The 18,236-nt window shown below is 43.3% G+C and overlaps 1 protein-coding gene and 1 pseudogene across 1 annotated transcript in view; both read left to right on the top strand.

Moving 5' to 3' along the window:
- Arhgap28 (Rho GTPase activating protein 28) overlaps positions 1–13,580 on the top strand; it is a 69,043-nt gene extending 55,463 nt beyond the window's left edge. The window contains exons 15-17 of the mRNA XM_059278411.1: positions 903–1,027; positions 6,548–6,612; positions 10,235–13,580. Of these exons, the coding sequence (XP_059134394.1) occupies positions 903–1,027; positions 6,548–6,612; positions 10,235–10,317 (273 nt within the window). The 3' untranslated portion in view covers positions 10,318–13,580. The remainder of the gene's footprint in view (positions 1–902; positions 1,028–6,547; positions 6,613–10,234) is intronic.
- Positions 1,074–3,530, top strand: LOC131923579 (large ribosomal subunit protein eL8-like; annotated as a pseudogene).
- Positions 13,581–18,236: the final 4,656 nt, after the last annotated feature.

The raw sequence follows: 18,236 nt of genomic DNA, 5'->3' as shown, positions 1-18,236 counted from the left end.
AGATTTATAGTCTTCTGATTTGGGAACTTAAAATCCAAGTCAAAATGTCAGTAGAGCGGGTTTACTCTGAGAACTCCTCTGCTGGCCTTTGGTGATGCCAACAGCCCGTGTCAGAGTTATCATTCTAGTCCCCACAATTGTCTTCCTGTGGTGTCTCACTGTGTGCCCTGTGTCTCATCTCTTCTCTTTAGAACACAGCTCTCACCAGAGCAAGATATTTTGGTTGACTCCATCTTTACTAATTACTCTTGAGCTCATTTCCAAATAAAGTGACATTCTGAGGTTCTGGGGATTAATACTTCAATATAGTATTTCAAGAGACCAGTTAACATAGTGTTCTAGGATGTAATTTGGGTTCTGTCAGTTCATACACAGGTGTATACGTGTGTGTGTGTATATCTACATCTTAAAGTAAGGTTTTTAGGATATTGTTCAATAAAGATACTAATAAATATTAGATACATATACAAAAATACTGATAAATATTAGATTTATATATATATATACATACATACACACTCATATATTTGTTCAATGGAGATGCTGATATATTTCATCAGATATATATGTGTGTATGTATATGTGTGTGTGTGTGTATTAATTAAATAGGGTTTTTAAGATATTGTTCAATAAAGATACTGATAAATATCATTAGATATTTGTCAGAATCCACATTTTTTTCTCTATGATTCCAAAGCATTTGCATGAGGCCTCAGTGTAAAGAGAGTAGACCGTCAGGTCAGATGTAGTCATTAGTCTTCTGGTATAGCAGGAAGGGATGTTCCACTCTGTTGAGTATTGCTCATGTGTATGTGTATGCCTCATTCTCAGTGTCCCTGATTTTCACAAGTGCAGTCATTGAGCCCTAGTTTGACAATGTTTTGATCTTTCCTCATTGGCAGTCTGACGTGCCGGAAGGTGTCATTAGGGTCCACGCTCCACTTCTGTCCAAAGTGTCAATGGCCATTCAGCTCAACAGTCAGACCAAAGCCAAAGACATCCTTGCGAAGTTTCAGTATGAGAACAGGTGAGTGTGCCAGCCTGGAGGTAGGGTGTGTCAGCCTGGAGGTAGGATGTGTCAGCCTGGAGGTAAGGTGCACCAGCCTGGAGGTGAGTGTGCCAGTCTGGAGGTAGCTTGCGTCGGCCTGGAGGTAGCATGCATCGGCATGTGGAAGATGAACTTTCATGGCCTACCACTCCACTCCTGCATCTGTGGTTCTTGAACAATTGCAACTGTTACTTTGGCATTTGACAAGTAGAAGGGTTGAAAGCTGAGTAGACAATAGGATTATCATCAACAACAGGCCAGCTTCTAAAGGAGTTGCTGCACATAAAATTCTTTAAGATTTATTTGTATCTTTTATTCATGTATATATGTATCTGCCACATGTGAAGGTGCCCACAGAGGTTCTGTTGAGTCCCTGGGGGCTGGAGTTCCAGGCCGTTGTGAGCCACCTAATGTGGGTGCTGGGAATTGAACTCAGTTTACTGGAAAACAGGCAAGCCTTCTTAATGGCTGGGTCCTCTCTCCAGCCCCATAATTCTTCTCTTGATAAGTTATTTGATCAATGAATTTTATCTTTTATTAGGATGAAAAATATGGCAGTTAGTTTTGTCAATGTCTTGATCAATTTCCAGAAGTATCATGTAGGCTCCCTGGACACCATCACTGCCCCTTTTAAAGCCTCCTGTAGGCTCCCTGGACAGCCATCACTGCCCCTTTTAAAGCCTCCTGTAGGCTCCCTGGACATCATCACTGCCCCTTTTAAAGCCTCCTGTAGGCTCCCTGGACACCATCATTGCCCTTTTAAAACCTGCAAGCAGTCATTCCCAGCACCCAGCATCTGAAGGACGCCCACAACTCTCATCATGTATCTCCAGAAGTGACCATAAAAGAGCATTAGCCATTCTTCCAGGAACGCATGCTTGATAGAAACACCTTACCCTACAGTTTTCAAATGACAAGAAGCACCTATTTAATTTATTAGTTGGAATGTGGGTGTGGTCTGATTATTTCTAGTGGAATTGGTATATATCCTTAAGCATTTGGAGAAAATTCAAAAGCAGTAGACTTGTTTGGTCAAGAGAGCTCCCTGCAAAAATGTACATGCTGTATAATTTCATTCATTTAATAGCTTTGAGATGACAGATGCTATAAATGGGGGTTAAGGTAGTAATTATGATTGGGGAAGATAGACATGGCTATAAAGGGGCAACATGAGGGATGCCTGTAGTGTTAGAACTCTGGTACTGAACTCTGGACTAGGATGAGGGCAGGCTAACAGGCCTCTCTGGCAGTGTGTTGAACTTACTGCACTGTGAGCACAAGTATCACTGTGTCTGAATATGCTGGGTAGATTTTGATATCTTGATGGGGCGTTATGTTATAGCTTTGCAAAATGTTACCATCGGTGAAATGGGCAAAAAGAATGTGTATTATCTTTCATAGCTGTATGTAAAGCTGTACTTAGTTCAGTGGCGATAGAAACAGCAGAAGCCAGAAGCAGGCTATGATGGTAAACAGTAGGCTGCCTTTTCCCATTTTGGGTAATGGGAGGCATTGGGACTGAAAAGCATGTCATTGGCTTCTAGTGAGTTATTTTATTAACCATGAGGGCTGGTCACCTGTTATGTTCATTTTGCAAATCCTTCAAGTTATGTACTTGTGATTCATGAAGTTTACATGTAGGCAAACACACACACACACACACACACACACACACACACACACACACACTTAAAAAATTGCATTCAACTCCAGCTAAGCAAGACACCCACAGGAGAGAAGGCCAAAGGGAAGAAGACACTCTAATCCTAGGCCTTGTTAAGAAACAGGAGGCCAAAAAGGTGGTGAATCCTCTTTTTGAGACAAGGCCTAAGAACTTTGGCATTGGACATCAGCCCAAAAGAGATCTCACAGGCTTCGTCAAATGGCCCCGCTACATTAGGCTGCAGTGGTAAAGAGCCATCCTTCATAAGTGGCTCAAAGTACCTCCCACCATTAACCAGTTCCCCAGGCCCTGGACCGGCAAACAGCTACCCAGCTGCTTAAGCTTGCTCACAAGTACAGGCCAGAGACGAAGCAGGAGAAAGGTGCTGGCAAAGGGGACGTCCCAACTAAGAGACCACCTGTCCTTCGAGCAGGAGTCAGTACAGTCACCAACTTGGTAGAGAATGAGAAGGCTCAGCTGGTGTTGATTGCCCACAATGTAGACCCCATTGAGCTGGTGGTCTTCCTGCCTGCCCTGTGTCGAAAGATGGGGATCCCCTACAGCATCATCAAGGGAAAGGCCAGGCTGGGGCGGCTGGTCCACAGGAAGACATGCACCGCTGTTGCCTTCACACGGGTTAACTCAGAGGACAAGAGTGCTCTGGCTAAGCTGGTGGAAGCTGTCAGGACCAATTACAATGACAGATATGATGAGATCCGCCACCACTGGGGAGGCAACGTCCTGTGTCCTAAATCTGTGGCTCGCATTGCCAGGCTGGAAAAGGCAAAGGACAGAGAACTCACCACTGAACTGGGTTAAATGAACACTGCTAAGTTTTCTGTATATAAATATAATTTAAAAATTATCTTAAAAAATTACATTAGAAAGGAAAAGGAGAGCAGACCAGCTAGCAGGAGTCTTAAACAGTCATGGAACTCTTGCTGGCCCAGGTATCTTAAAATACCACAGTTATCATATGTAGATGGCCATATAAAAACTTGAAATCTTATTGTAAGGATGTTGGCACCTGGTAAATTCTTAAGTTATTTAATAAATTTAAAAAAAACCTTCAATTAGACCTTTGTGGAAAGAAAATGCTCTGGTCTGGTGAGATGCATAGTAGATTAAAGGTGTTTGCTGCCAAACTTGGTGGATGACCTGAGTTTGATACCCAGGACACACATAGTAGGAAGAGCCCACAGGTTGTCCTCTGACCCCTAGTCATGCACCCTGGCACATGCAGCTCTTCCACAAATAAGTAAATAGTATTTTATAGAGACAATAGTCCTAATAAAAATAAACTAGGCATGGTGACTGTAGCTGGACTCAAGTCCTCTGACCAGCTTCAGTAGATCCGTAGCTGCCTAGCCTCTCCCTTAGAACTGTGAATACCTCAGCAGAAAAGTTGTAATCTGGAGTAGCCGAAAGTCAATCATAGCACACACGGTAGGAGGAAAGAGCCAGCCCCTTCATGCACATGCCATGGCACACACTGATAAATAAATGTTAAATAGTTGTAAGTTGTAGTAAAAGTTGCCCCTACCCTATCAACTGCTAGACACTCTTCTACCTAACTGTCTCCATGACTTTGTCTATTCTTGGGGCACATTTCCGGCAAAAATACCAAAACATTCAGTGGAGAAACAATCACTTTACAATAAATGAGGCTCTAGTGACTGGACCTCCATAGGCCAGAAAAAAAAATTTAAATCTCATTATTTAAAAATTAATTCAAAATGGACCATGGATTTAAATGTATAATGAGAAATGTGAATACTTTAATAAAATAAAAGGAGAAGATCCTTATGACCAGATAAGTGATGAGTTTCCTGGTCTTAACCCCAGAAGCATCTGAGATAAAATTGAGGTTAGAGCTCATCAAAACTGAAACCTTAGAGAGTGAGGGGGCCTGTGAATAGGGTGAGCAGACATCTAGAAATAGACAACAAAAGTACTTGCTGCTCGACAGTAAGGGCCAAGCAGTGCAGTCTAGTGGTTAGAACGGGTGCAGGCATTTTACAGAGGAGCGCTCTGCCACTGGGACAGATATCTACGATGGCTGATGGAGAGAGAAGGTTTCTTTTGGATCCACTGTGGAGGTTCCGTTCATGATCAACTGATCCTGTTGTCTTTAGGCCTATCACAAAGCAGTCCATCACAAAGGAGATGTGGAGTGGGGCAGAACTGCTCACCTGCTGGCATTGAAGGGGAAAGAGGAAATGTCTGGGGTCACACATTCTCCTCTGAGTGCATGCCTCCAGGGGTGTGAACATTTGCACTAGGCACCCGCCACCCCTCTTAGGGGTTTACATGCTTCACACGCATGGACCTTTGTGGGGCACTCCAAACCCAGTAATAGCAGAAACATATAGATGACATTTGACCAAAGGGAAAAGATAGATGAAAAATACCTGCATGGAAAGATGTTAAGCATTAGCCACTAAGGAAATGCAAATTAAAACCACAATGGCATATCATGGCATACTGATGAGGAGTCTAAAGTGATATACAGCAACACCAAATACTGCAAAGACACAGAGGAGCTGTGAGATAATCACCCATTATCTATGTGGGCAATATTAAATAGTTCAGCAACACCATAAAGTAGTTTGGAAGTTTGTTATGAAATTAAATATCAATGTGGCCTAGCATCCATACTCCTGGGCAGTCATCCCCCAGATTTGAAGACATCACCAACACAACCCAGAACAGCTTTGTTGAATCAAAGCCAGATAAACCCTAGAAATTTTTCAATGAGTAAGTGACGAAACCATGCTGGATCCCAGGATACTCTACAGCAACAAGAAACGAAAGGACTTGCCCAGGTCTCTAGGGATTCATGCAGAGTGGGACAAAAGCCAGTACCCAAAGCTTGCTCACTGTGCTCCCTGTTTGTATCGTACTGGGAAATAAGGAACTTACAGGAATGCAGAAGGGGTAACACTTGTTTGCCGGGTATTGGGGATCAGGCTCAGGTGTAGTGAGGACAGGATGGTACAGGTGGACAGAACAGGGCAGCAGTGGCTGTCCTGGGGAATGATGAAATGGATGCTTTGTCTGAGTCAATGTCAACATTCTCTTCACGAATTCACATTACAGCTTCACAAGACGCTGCTGTTGGTAGGGACTGTGAAGGATACGTAGGGTCTGCATGTACTATTTCTAAAATTGACATCCAAACCTACAGTTACCTCAAAGATTACTTCGCTGAAAATAAAAAGACTAAGAGCAGAGGAGGGGGAAGCACCCTCCCTCCCCTCAACAGTTGCAGACTGTTCTTGAATCGCTGTGATTGACACGGACCTTTTGAATTCCCTTATCCCAGCCTTCTAAACTTGGGATAGAAAAACTGAATTGGGCGATTGCTTTCTCTGACTTCTTTTTATTGTATGACAAGACTTGGAAAGAAATCACCTGTAGGTAATTTAGGTGGCTTTAAAGATGGTTTTTAAAGCACTAAGGAAGCTTAGAGCTGTAACACGGGCTGAAGAGGGAGTGCATTCAAAGTCAGCAAACACAGAAATGAGCTTGGCTCCTTTGGAATGGAGAGGATTGTGGCCGGTGACAGGGCAGTGTTACACAGGTAGCCGCGTTGATATCACTGCCTCTCCAGTGGCGCCAACATTCCCAATTTAGAATTGCTTCTCTGTTGCCATGGGCCACTGAGCATCCCATTGGCTGGGAACTGTCTCGGCCTGTGTGGACCTCAGTTCTTGTTGCTGTTGTCATGACTTTGGTCATAGAAGTGTGGGCGGCATTTCGTCAAGATGGAATGACTTGTCAGTATTCACCGTGGGTCCCCAAGGAACCCTCAACTGTTGCCCTGTCTTTTTCAGTCATAGTTCATCTGAATGCATGAAGATGCAGAGCCAAAGGTTATATGAAGTTGGTGGAAACATAGGTAAGCGTCATCAACCATTTCCAGTCCCATATTTCATGACACATTGCTATTGTTGTAGGGATGGGGTTTTTTTTTTTTTTCACATATTTTCTAGATAAAAATCAGCAAGTGTCTAGGGGCTTTATAGTTTCGTATAAAAAGCAGTTAAATGATTTTTCTCCAATATGCTCAAAGCTGAAGTAAGGTAAAGACTTTGGAGGCCTTTTCAGTGTGACTCTTAAAGTTAGAAACCTCCTCTTGCTGGACTTACAAAATAGACCGGATCTTCGTACTTGTCATGCACGGCTCCCTGGCTCACAGCCCAAGGTCATTCTGTTTCCCAGTGCATGCCCACAGGTCAAGGGCGATTCCTTGTGTCTTTGTCTGTGTCTTCTGTGACTGACATGTTCCTGTGGTCTCTTTTATTTGTGGACAGTGTTTCTCTGATCTCTTCAGGGGTGTTCTTTCCTGCCCAGGCAGGGCCTTGCTCTACCTGTGCCTCAGTTTACCCCTGCACCTTAACCTTTTCCCTCCCATCAGTATCAATCCCACCTAAAATGATTTTTTCTTTCTTTCTTTCTTTCTTTCTTTCTTTCTTTCTTTCTTTCTTTCTTTCTTTCTTTCTCTCTCTCTCTCTCTCTCTCTCTCTCTCTCTCTCTCTCTCTCTCTCTCTCTTTCTTTCTTTCTTTCTTTCTGTTTTTTTGAGACAAGGTTTCTCTGTGTATCTTTGCGCCTTCCCTGGAACTCACTCTGTAGCCCAGGCTGGCCTCGAACTCACAGAGATCCCGAGTGCTGGGATTAAAGGCATGTGCCACCACCACCCCCCAGCCATTAAAATGATTTCCAAAGCACCAGGGAACCTTGGGACTGTGACACAGACTGAAGAGGGAATGCCTTCAATTCTCACAACACAGAAATGAAACGTGGCTTCTCCTAAATGGAGAGACTTACGGCGGTATTAAGCAGTCGGCCATGTCAACGCCACCACCTGCCTCATGCGGTGCATTGCTATGCTGGCAATCTCAGCACTACAGAAGTCAGAATTCTGGAAGATCATGAGTTTCAGAGCACCTTGGGAAATATGGTGAACTGTAGCCAGACACTTTTCTCTGTCCCGCCCCAGTCCCGAGGTCCCGTAGCCACTTATAAAATAAACACACAGAGACTTATATTAATTACAGACTGTTTGGCATTACCGGTCTGCTGACATGTTGCTCCTTGGGCTGCGGGGCTGGCATCTGCCCTGACTCCGCCCTCTTCTCTCTGTCTCTCCCTTGGATTTCCAGCCGGGCTCTTCTCCTGCCTTACCATAGGCCAAAACAGCTTCTTTATTAACCGACAGTAGCAACACATATTCACAGCGTGCAGAAAGACCATCCCACAGCAGTGAGCTTGTGTCTCAAATAAAAAAAAAATAATAATAAAATAAATAATTTTTTTTAAAAAGCCATTTCTGTCCTTTTTAAAAAACTCCTCCTGACTCCTTCAAGTCCCTTTGCTCCACTTCACAACACACCTTGCATCAGCTCTCTCTCTTACATTTCTTCCAGTTTCTTCTCTCTCTCTTTTTTTTTTTTGTTTTGTTTTGTTTTTCAAGACAGGGTTTTTCTGTGTAGCTTTGCACCTTTCCTGGAACTCGCTTTGGAGACCAGGCTGGCTTCGAACTCACAGAGATCCGCCTGCCTCTGCCTTCCGAGTGCTGGGATTAAAGGCGTGTGCCACCACTGCCCGGCTTCTTCTCTCTTGAAACCACTCTAGTCCAGCGTCCAGCGTCCTCCTCAGCATCTCACCAGAACCATCCTCTCATCCAGGACACCGGAGAGCGCACACTGAAATGCAGCCACTGCCTTTGTCTTAGTTACTGCCTGGCTCGTGCGCATTCCTGTCTGAATCACACTTGTCTCCGTTCGCTGCTGAGGACAGCGTGCATTTCTGAGCTTCCTCCTGCTTTCCCGGGTCTCTGTTGCTTCTTGGCTCTCGTGGCTGTAGTCCTTGGAAGCCTGGATCGGTACACACACCTTCCTGGGTGAACTCAGCTGTCCCACGGCTGTCAGTCCATCTGCCTGCTAGTGTTCCTCGGACTGGCCTCCCAGCCTACCCTCTGGACCCTGCCCCTGTGCGCGCAGTCACCTGGCACACTGCTGGGCGTTTCACATGGGCAGACTTCTAGGATGCTCTTGTTCCGGATGCCCTCACCTCCTCCTTGACTCTTCATGACTTTGCTGATACACCACCCTCTTGATGATGTCTTCCTATACCGTACACGCTTCCTGCTTTGTTTTCCCCTAATATCCCTATCATTAAGACTACTTTATAGTGCACATATTTACTCACTGTCTAAGTACCCACCGGAGAAGTTTTTGAGACCGAAACAGTGCCTGTTACTTCCATAGAAATCAACAAAATGTCCATTCTTTTTTCCCTTTTAAAATTTTTTTTGAGATGATAATTACGTCATTTCACCATTCCTTTCCTCCCTCCAAACACTTGCATAACACTTCTCCTTTCTCTCTTTCAAATTCATGGCCTTCTTTTTCTACTATTGTTACGTGAATATATGTATGTACAGATATATACCAAAATATAACCTGCTCAGTCTACATAGTGTTACTTGTATGTATGTCTTCAGGACTGCCCATTAGGTGTTGGTTATCAGATTGGTATGAGCTTCCTTGGGGAGGACTGCTTCTCTCAATAAACATTCCTTAGTTGCCTGTACTTGTGTTGAGACCTTGTGGTCTTTACCCCATGAACTTTACACATCTATTTTGTTACCTTTGTTCAGCTCATGTTTAGGCAGCCATGTTGGTCATATTTTATGGATATAGCTCCTGACATTACTGGGAGTTACAGTCTCACATGAGACTCCATGACCCCCTGGCTCTTACAAACTTTCTGCCCTGGCTTCCACAATATTCCGAGCCTTGGGTGTGGGAGTTGTATCCACTGGGGCTGAGCTCTACAACTCTGCATTGTGATTGGCCTATGTTTTCTGTACTGGTCTCTTATCTGTTGCAGAGAGAAATGTCTGTGATAAGGAGTGAGGACTACAACTACCTGTGGATATAAGGACAAATGTTTATCGATTGCTGCTAGGGATTATGCTGGTTTAGTAAGGTGGTTGGTTGTAGCTTCTCCTCCATGATCCGTGATTAACTAGCCCTAGGAAGTTAGCTAGGTTTCCAGTACCAGCAGTGATTTCCGTCTTGCTGAGCAGAGAGCCATAGGTTACCGCTAAGCCGTGTGTGTCGCTACTGCATCCCTGGGGCTACCGTTCCATGCTGGCTGGTGTTTCCAGTCATCAGTGGTGTTTTGATGTTTGGTGTTACTGCTTGCATTCCAGTGGTAGTTTGTGTTTTAATAATTAGGGCTCCCTGTATCTTTCCACAGTATCTCTGCTATACTTATTCCTCTCTATGCCTATAATTCAAGGTTTGGCTTGTCACACATTTCCTGTTTGTTACTTTCATGTGTTTTTGTTTTTCATATCCCTTGCTTATTTGCTCTAAAACCCTTTATCTTGCATTACAAAGGCACACTACCACACCTGACCCTTCCTTCCTCCCCACTTTTTAATGTAGACCCTGGGGATAGAACTCATGTCCTCCTGCTTATTGGCTTGAGCTTTTTCTCTGTCTTTTAGGACAACACTGTTTGGATCCTGATGCATATATATTGGATGTGTATCATGTCAATCCTCATGCAGAATGGGTGATTAAGCCCTAGCCACGTCTTTGAAATACGCCCAAGATGCCTCTTGCCTTGTATTATATGCCAAGAAGATCCTGCATTTGTGGGGAAAACCACACTGCCCTGAGATGTTTGCTCCTGTAATCCTGGTTCTCCTGGAGGGGCAGAATCGCCAGCTCTGTCAATATGAACTACAGAGGAGGAGCTGGTTCACACTGAGCTGAACTTTATCACAGTTCCTTGGTAAGAAGGTGTGACCCAGAAGAAAGGCCAACACTACTCACTATGGAGCTATGAGGCAGAAATAGACCTGGCCCTGTTCCTGGGAATAGGCAGCACTTCTGGTGAAACATACAATATTTATGCTCTCACTGCTCCTCGTTTGGAAGACCTTCAGTCTAAAGACAGTTGTGCACCATGTCATTCTGTGCGTCATGCTCTAAGAGGACTCAGTAGCACCCTGGTGCAAAGGAACTTTTCCCCTCCGTTGAGTGTTGAGATGGTGTTTTATGGTTCCTTCTCTCATGAGCACAGATCCTCATTGCAAATCCCAGTCTATGCTTCCAGAGCCTCCTTTGTAGTCCATAGTCATGGCATCTCTTCTCTCTTTTCACAGTTGTGGTGCTCAGTGAATAAATGGCCTTTCATGTGTCAGCATGGATTTCCTTTGCAGATCAAACACTTTTTTTTTTAAATATTTCACAGCTGCAGTCAGTTCTGCAGCCCCAACTCAAAAACTACAGACATGCATTTACCCATAAGTGCTGAAAAATGCCATTAGATGCAGAATTGATAAATTGCAAAAGTGCATCTGCTTTTTGATCATTAACCAGAGACGTGGGTGAGCACTGTGGATTAGCACTGGGCTGTGGAAGCTGGAGACCGCCTCACTGTCCGCATCTTGCGCGACAGTCATCTAGATTTGCAGTGGGGAACATTCAGTCCTCATGTTTCTAATAGGAACAAATCTGCAGTGTACCAAGGGACAGGACCGCTCTGCCTTCTGGAGACTGAAGATGGAGGCTCATTTATCCCAGCTCCGCTTCATCTTCCACTGACCGGGAGTTTGATGGACTCACAGCAGTTCCAACATTTCAGACCCAAATGCCAGTGCCAGCAAAATTGACTTGCAGATGCTAAAGAACTGTTTCCTTACCTGTGTACCCCATGTCCAGGTCTAATGTGAGGTTACTGCAAATGCATGGGCAGAAGAGATCTCACATGTTGTGTTGTGAAACAAAACATTCTGAACTCAAGCAGTCAGACCATCCTGTTGTAGAAGCGGAGCGATCTGTACAGTCAGCGTGCGGATCACTTGACTTCTGACCTTCAGGACTTTGTTATACTCTTCTAGAAACACAAAAGCCAGTTTGTTTGATCTATTTATGAATTTCTATTTCCTTTCTCTGAAAAGCCACTAAAAGCCAAATATGCACTGCAGAGGTTTGTGTGTGCCCCAGTGTTTGACCAGTCTCAAGGCTGCCCAGTGGGCCTATGAGTGTGTGCGATGAGTATATTATCATTTTGTGGTGCAAGCAGCGAGTGAGCATATCACTCTGTATGGCTGCTGGATGCCAGGATATCCTTGGGAGAACCCTGCCTGCACAGAGAAGCCCTTGTTCTAGAGCATCTCTGTGGTTCTGTCAAGACGTGGACATGGTCCTGCGTTTCTTTGCATTAGAAGCATCCGATTCTGTTTTATTTATATAGGACTTGCACAGATCTGTTCATTTACTTTTCTTTTCCAGAGTTTTCCTTTTACTTGGCTGAAGACACATTAGAATTCGTGCATTAGCTTTGGTCACCAATGTTCAACAAGCAGCTAGTCAATGGCAGGTAGGGCACAGCAAGGCTCTGCATTGTGTGCAAAGTCTTAGCTGACTCAGTAACTTGAAATTAATCATTTCAGTTTATTCAGGACCATGGCAACTTTCAAATAACTATTGTACAAAAGGCAATGTCAACATCAAGGTCAATGTTGGCTATAACATTTTGTTCTTATTCAGTTGACTAGAGAAGTTTTAGTTGACATGCAAACTAATGTTTGTGTGCTTAAGGAGTTTTACTGATTTTATTCTGAAAGAATAAACCTTCAATTAAATGTAAAATTCCTGTCACCTGAGTATTGAAAGAACTTTGGCCTTATTAAGAGTTGATTTTCAAAAGTCTAGTAGCCAACCTGTTAGAACAAATGACTTTTTGTTTGCCAACAAAAGAGAGGCCAGATACATGGTCAGTAAATGAAATTCTTACTGGCTTCTCACCCATCAAGTGCTTTTGATACACAAGTAGGAAAATAATATCATTTGGGAAAGTATTAAAGGAAATGACTTGTAGGAACACACATTCAGGAAAAGTCCTACAATTGCCTCATTTCCCCATCATTCTCCCTAAGAGGGTCCTTTTCTATGCAGCCCAGCTGGGAGATGGTTCTTCCAGCCAGTGGTCTTTGGAGGAACTGGAATACTGATTCCTTACAATGTATATGTGCAGTATAAACTACCTCACCAGCCTTTCTTGGGAAAAAGAATCAAATGGACTTTAACACTTTTTTGTTGTTTTTCGACTGTCCCTGGGTCTTACTTAAGTTGCGCAGTTATCTTTTGTGTATGTTTTGATAATATGCCATTCACGATATAAAATAGTTTTAGCAATGCCTTGTCGTGCGCTCTGAGGGAGTCTTTGTGCGTCCCTTAGTGATTGTCTCGTGTTTCTAACCATGCGGGGACACAGGTGGTCAGGAACTGGTGTTCCTCTTGTCTGGCAGTGTTCCCGCCACTGTCTCTCTATTTCCTCGGAGAAGTCAGGAGACGGAATGTCCCTCTTCTGAGCAATTGTGTGTTAACTCTTTTCCACGTGTGTGTCTGACTTGCCTGAAAAGACTGTACATTAGGGGGTAGAATTCTCCCCTTGACAGGCATTTTCAATTATTTTCCATAAATATGTCACTTAATAAAAAGTAATATGACATGGGATTAAAGTGTTCCTTTCAAACACATCGCTGTCTTACACACTCTCATCTCATTTGAAAATGCCGTCTTTCAAGCATTTCTTATCTTCTAAAACTTGGCAATTTAATTAGGAAAAATTTAATTAGGAAAAAAAAATCATATATCCATGGAAATGGCAACATGGTGTGTTTTCTCCTCAAAGTTAGAATATTGAGTCTTTTGTTCCATCAGCTCTCATTAAACAGGATGTGAGCATTGGCTTTTATCCATAAAAATAAAGAGACAAAAACTAAAATTACTGTTACCAGACTCCTTGCATCCGTGTGCACAGTGCTGGTAGAAGATGGGCATTTAAAGGCGTGTGTCTGAGGCCAGCCCTGACAAGCTCCTCATCACAGTGAAGGGTGACTGGGGAGGGAGATTGTGGGATAGCACCCACCACCTCATAACCTTCGCTGGTATCAGTTCTTGCCTAGGCAGGATTTCAGTCACATATGATAGGACAGCTTTTACATCTGTATGAAACTTCCCACAAATACAAAAAAAATATTTTGACAAAGTTCAATAAATGCTCTTTCTTTTAAAAAAAATGTCAACCTTTTACTGTCTATCCTAAGCAAAAGGAAAAAGCAATAAAAGTAAAAAGGAGAGGGGGGGCTCAGCGATTCACATGTTTGCTGTGACCATGTGCAAGCATGTGGACCTGAGTCTGTATCCCCAGCAACCACATCAAAAGCTGGCACAGCACCATTCACGCATGCACACCCAGATGCACATATACACACTGGAAGCTGCAGAAGACAAGGGTTATGGATAGTGGAATCTGTGGAAGATAAAGGTTAAGAAATCAAAGGTCGTAGCCGGACGGTGGTGGCGCACGCCTTTAATCCCAGCACTCGGGAGGCAGAGCCAGGCGGATCTCTCTGAGTTCGAGGCCAGCCTGGTCTCCAAAGTGAGTTCCAGGAAAGGTGCAAAGCTACACAGAGAAACACTGTCTCGAAAAACCAAAAAAAAAAAGAAAAAAAAAGAAATCAAAGGTCTACATGTCAGCAGAAACACACCTTCCTTCCTAACACACACATGCACATATTCACACTGGAAGCCATGGAAGACAAGGATTAGGAAATCAAAGGTCTACATGTCAGCAGAAACACACCTTCCTGCCTAGCACAAATGAAACCCCAGGCTCAGTCTTCAGAAAAAGTAAAATGATCTTTTCGCAATTTGTTTGATTATTGATAGAGGAAATGCCCACACATCTTCCTTTTAATAATTTAGCAAGGTCATGGCATTATTGATCATTATGTAAAGTCGGTTTTTATGTTTGCAGCAGAGAATAAAGTTTTAAAACTTCCTTTTTACTACAGCAGCAAACAGTAAAACATTTTCTGAATAGTTTTAACATAATATATATCAAAGCTGTTTGTATAGAAGTTAAAATCTAAATCCATGTAAATTGTGCCATGTTTGGGAATGAAAGATAAGTGACAAGTGTAAATTCCTCACAAATACATCTCCAATTCAATATAATCCCAACTGTAGCATCAAAAGGATTCTTGGTAGAAATGGACAAACTAGTTACAAAATTCATACATTAATACAAAAGAGCTAGAATATGTAATCTTACCAAATAAGAAGGAAGCCTTGAATGAATGAATTTATTGCTTACTATAAAACTTTAACTTCCAAGAAAGTTTGCTGAAAATAACATTAAGCATGTTGGGGTAACACAGGGCAGGAGGGTGCCACTGACATACCACTTCGTGGGTTCTAACACAACCAAGTGGACAATGGGTAACATTAGAACAAGTGGGTATCAACATGGATTAATTAAAAAAGGAAGAGAAAAAGTAAAACTGAACTCCTGGCATTACAGACTAGAATTTTCACAGTGGTTGACAGAGCTAATGAAACTGCCAACCCTGGGACTTTCATCAAATACCACAGAGAAAAACCAGTATGGAGAGAGGGGTCTGAAATAGCAGACCTCGGGAGCTAAGGCAGAAGACTCTGGGTATCAGGTGAGTCTGAGACTCCATAGCAAAACCATCTCAACATCACAAACAAATGCACAGGGTAGTTTTCTTAGGAACAAGCACGATACACAAGATTGAAATTAGACTTGAAGACAATAGTAGACAGCTAATTATCCCAAGAGAATATTAAGAAGTCAGCCGGGCAGTGGTGGCGCACGCCTTTAATCCCAGCACTCGGGAGGCAGAGCCAGGTGGATCTCTGTGAGTTCGAGGCCAGCCTGGGCTACCAAGTGAGTTCCAGGAAAGGTGCAAAGCTACACAGAGAAACCCTGCCTCGAAAAACAAAACAAAAACAAAAACAAAAATGTCAACTGAGCACACTACAGATTGAGAGAAAAGTAATACCTCTGTAAATTTTATTTGACAAAGGACTAGTACTCCAGAAGCATAAAGTATTCAGCAATTGGCTGGCAAGATCACTCAGTGGGGAAACGAGCTTGCTCCCAAGCCTGAATTCTATTCCCAGGACCCATGTGATGGAAGGAAAGAACCAATACTCAACAAATTGTCCTCTGACCTCCACAAGTGCACACACACACACACACACACACACACACACACACACCCCACACACACCCCACACACACCCCACACACACACACACACACACACACACACACACACACACACCACACACACACACACACACAGGGAGAGAGAGAGAGAGAGAGAGAGAGAGAGAGAGAGAGAGAGAGAGAGAGAGAGAAATGCAATACAATTTTAAAAGAACTTGGTAAGAGACAAGCTAATTTCTTAATATGGGCTCAAGACTCTGACATACTCCGAGACACAAAGTTTATGAAAAGTAACACACAAACAAATTCAAATCCCCCTCATCAAAACTCCAGTGACATTTCCCACAGAAATAGAAAAACAAGTCTAAAATTCCCATGGAAACAAAAAGACTTCAAATAGCCAAAGCAATCTTGTGCAGGATGAACAGTGCTGACAGCACCGTAAAACCCAATTCCAAACCATACGATGGAACCCAAGTTAAAAAAAAAACAAAAAAAAAAACCATAGTATTGGTACCACAACAGATATATAGAGCTGCAGGATGCAATGGAAGACCCAGAAATAAATCCACACAGTAATAGCTGCCTGAGTTTCAACAAAGATGACAAAAATGTTCCTTGGAGAAAAGATGGCTTCTCCAACAAAGAATTCGGAAAAAATTGGATATCCACCTGTACAGAAATGAAACTATGTCCTTACGAAAAATGGACCAAAGACCTTAGTGTATGGCGTGAAATTGAAATGCTGGAGGTAAACATCGCTAAACCTTCAAATACAGGCAGACAAGTAGTTCCTGAAGAGCTGCAGTAGCTCAGGAAACGAGGCATGGAGAAGTGGGATGACTTCAAACCGAAAAGTTCCCACAATGCAGAGCAGTCGGAGGCCTGAAGAGAGTCACAGAGTGGCAGAAGACCCCTGCTATGTGGTCTCCTGACAGGAGCAGTCTATAATGCGTAAAGAATTCAAAAACTCCACAAGCAAACATTTCAATGAATAAAAAGGCAAAGGAATTGAGCAGACACTTTTCAAATGATTAAGTCTACATGGTCAGTGTGTTAGTTACTTTTCCATTGTGAGATAACATTGACCAAGGCAGCTTATAAGAGAAAGCATTACTGTATGGTTCCAGAGGGTTAGTGTCCATGGTTGCAGAGCAAAGGCCACCATGGTGGCAGGGACAGCTGAGAGCTTGCATATTAAGCCACAAACAGGAGTAGACCACTGGCAATGACAGGAATCTTTGGAAACCCCCAAACCCCTCAACCCCAAGGATTCAATTCTCCCAAGAAGACTGCACCTCCTAATTCTCCCCCAACAGTCCACCACTGGAGACCATGTAATCAAACGTATGAGCCCAGTGGGGCAGGGCGGGGGGTCTCATTCAAACCACTGCAGCCAATACACACACACACACACACACACACACACACACACACACACACACACACGTGCTCACTGACTTTATCCACTAGGAAAATGCAAACAAACACCACATTCAGATGACTCTGGCTCGCCCTGGTCAAAGCAACTGTGGTAAAGAAAGCACACCAATTCTGACAGGATGCAGCAGGGTAAGATGCCCATATGCGTTTTTGGTAAAAAAAAAAAAAAAAATCAATTAGTCCAGCACTATGGAAGTCAGTTTCCATATGCTCCAACCATCCCACTTCTGGGTTTGTGCCTGGAGATGCCTGCACGGCCGTGTTTATCCTGCATTCTTCCTAACAGCCAAGTCAGAGTCAGCCTGGGTATCCTGTGACATAAGAATGGATAAAAATGCGGTTCATATATATGATGGCATTTAATTTAGTCAGAAGAACAAAAGTGTAATTTGTGGCAATTGGAGGATTGGAGATAGCGCTGTGTGGCCAGTCCCACAAACACACGTGTCATATGCTTTCCCTAATAGTACAGAAGGACATGAGCCTAAAAGGTAGACTAGCAGGAAGGGGATATAGCAAAAGTGGGGTGAGTATGATCAGAACTCACTGGGCAGGCATGGGCGTGTCTAATGGAATCCTACAGTTAATATCTGCAACAACAGATTTTTAAATTAAAATCGCATCTCACTTTTAAAGAAGATACACAGATTGTCAAAAAAAATGGAGGAAAACAAGTAACACGAGTCATTAGGGAAAGGAAAATTAAACAAGCAACATGACCACTTATGTATTGAAACACCCCAAACTTAAAGGTGGGTCATGATGAGGGGTGTTATCAGAAGCCCAAGAGGGTACAGCGGCTGGGGGTGTGTGCTACTCAACTTAATCTTCACTTAAGATTAAGATCTATGCATTTCCTTACATGTACATGTTACCTCTGGGGGCGGGGGACGACTCTGAAATAACATATATATTCAACCAGAGGGAATAGCCTGTGTGCTAAGATACTTGGGGGGAAGCGTACTGGTGTCTGCAAGGTTTTCACAATGTATTTTAGAAGTCGCTTCACA

Source organism: Peromyscus eremicus, chromosome 13, assembly GCF_949786415.1.
Source record: "Peromyscus eremicus chromosome 13, PerEre_H2_v1, whole genome shotgun sequence".
NCBI lineage: Eukaryota > Metazoa > Chordata > Mammalia > Rodentia > Cricetidae > Peromyscus > Peromyscus eremicus.
This window is presented reverse-complemented; position numbering and strand designations above follow the sequence as displayed.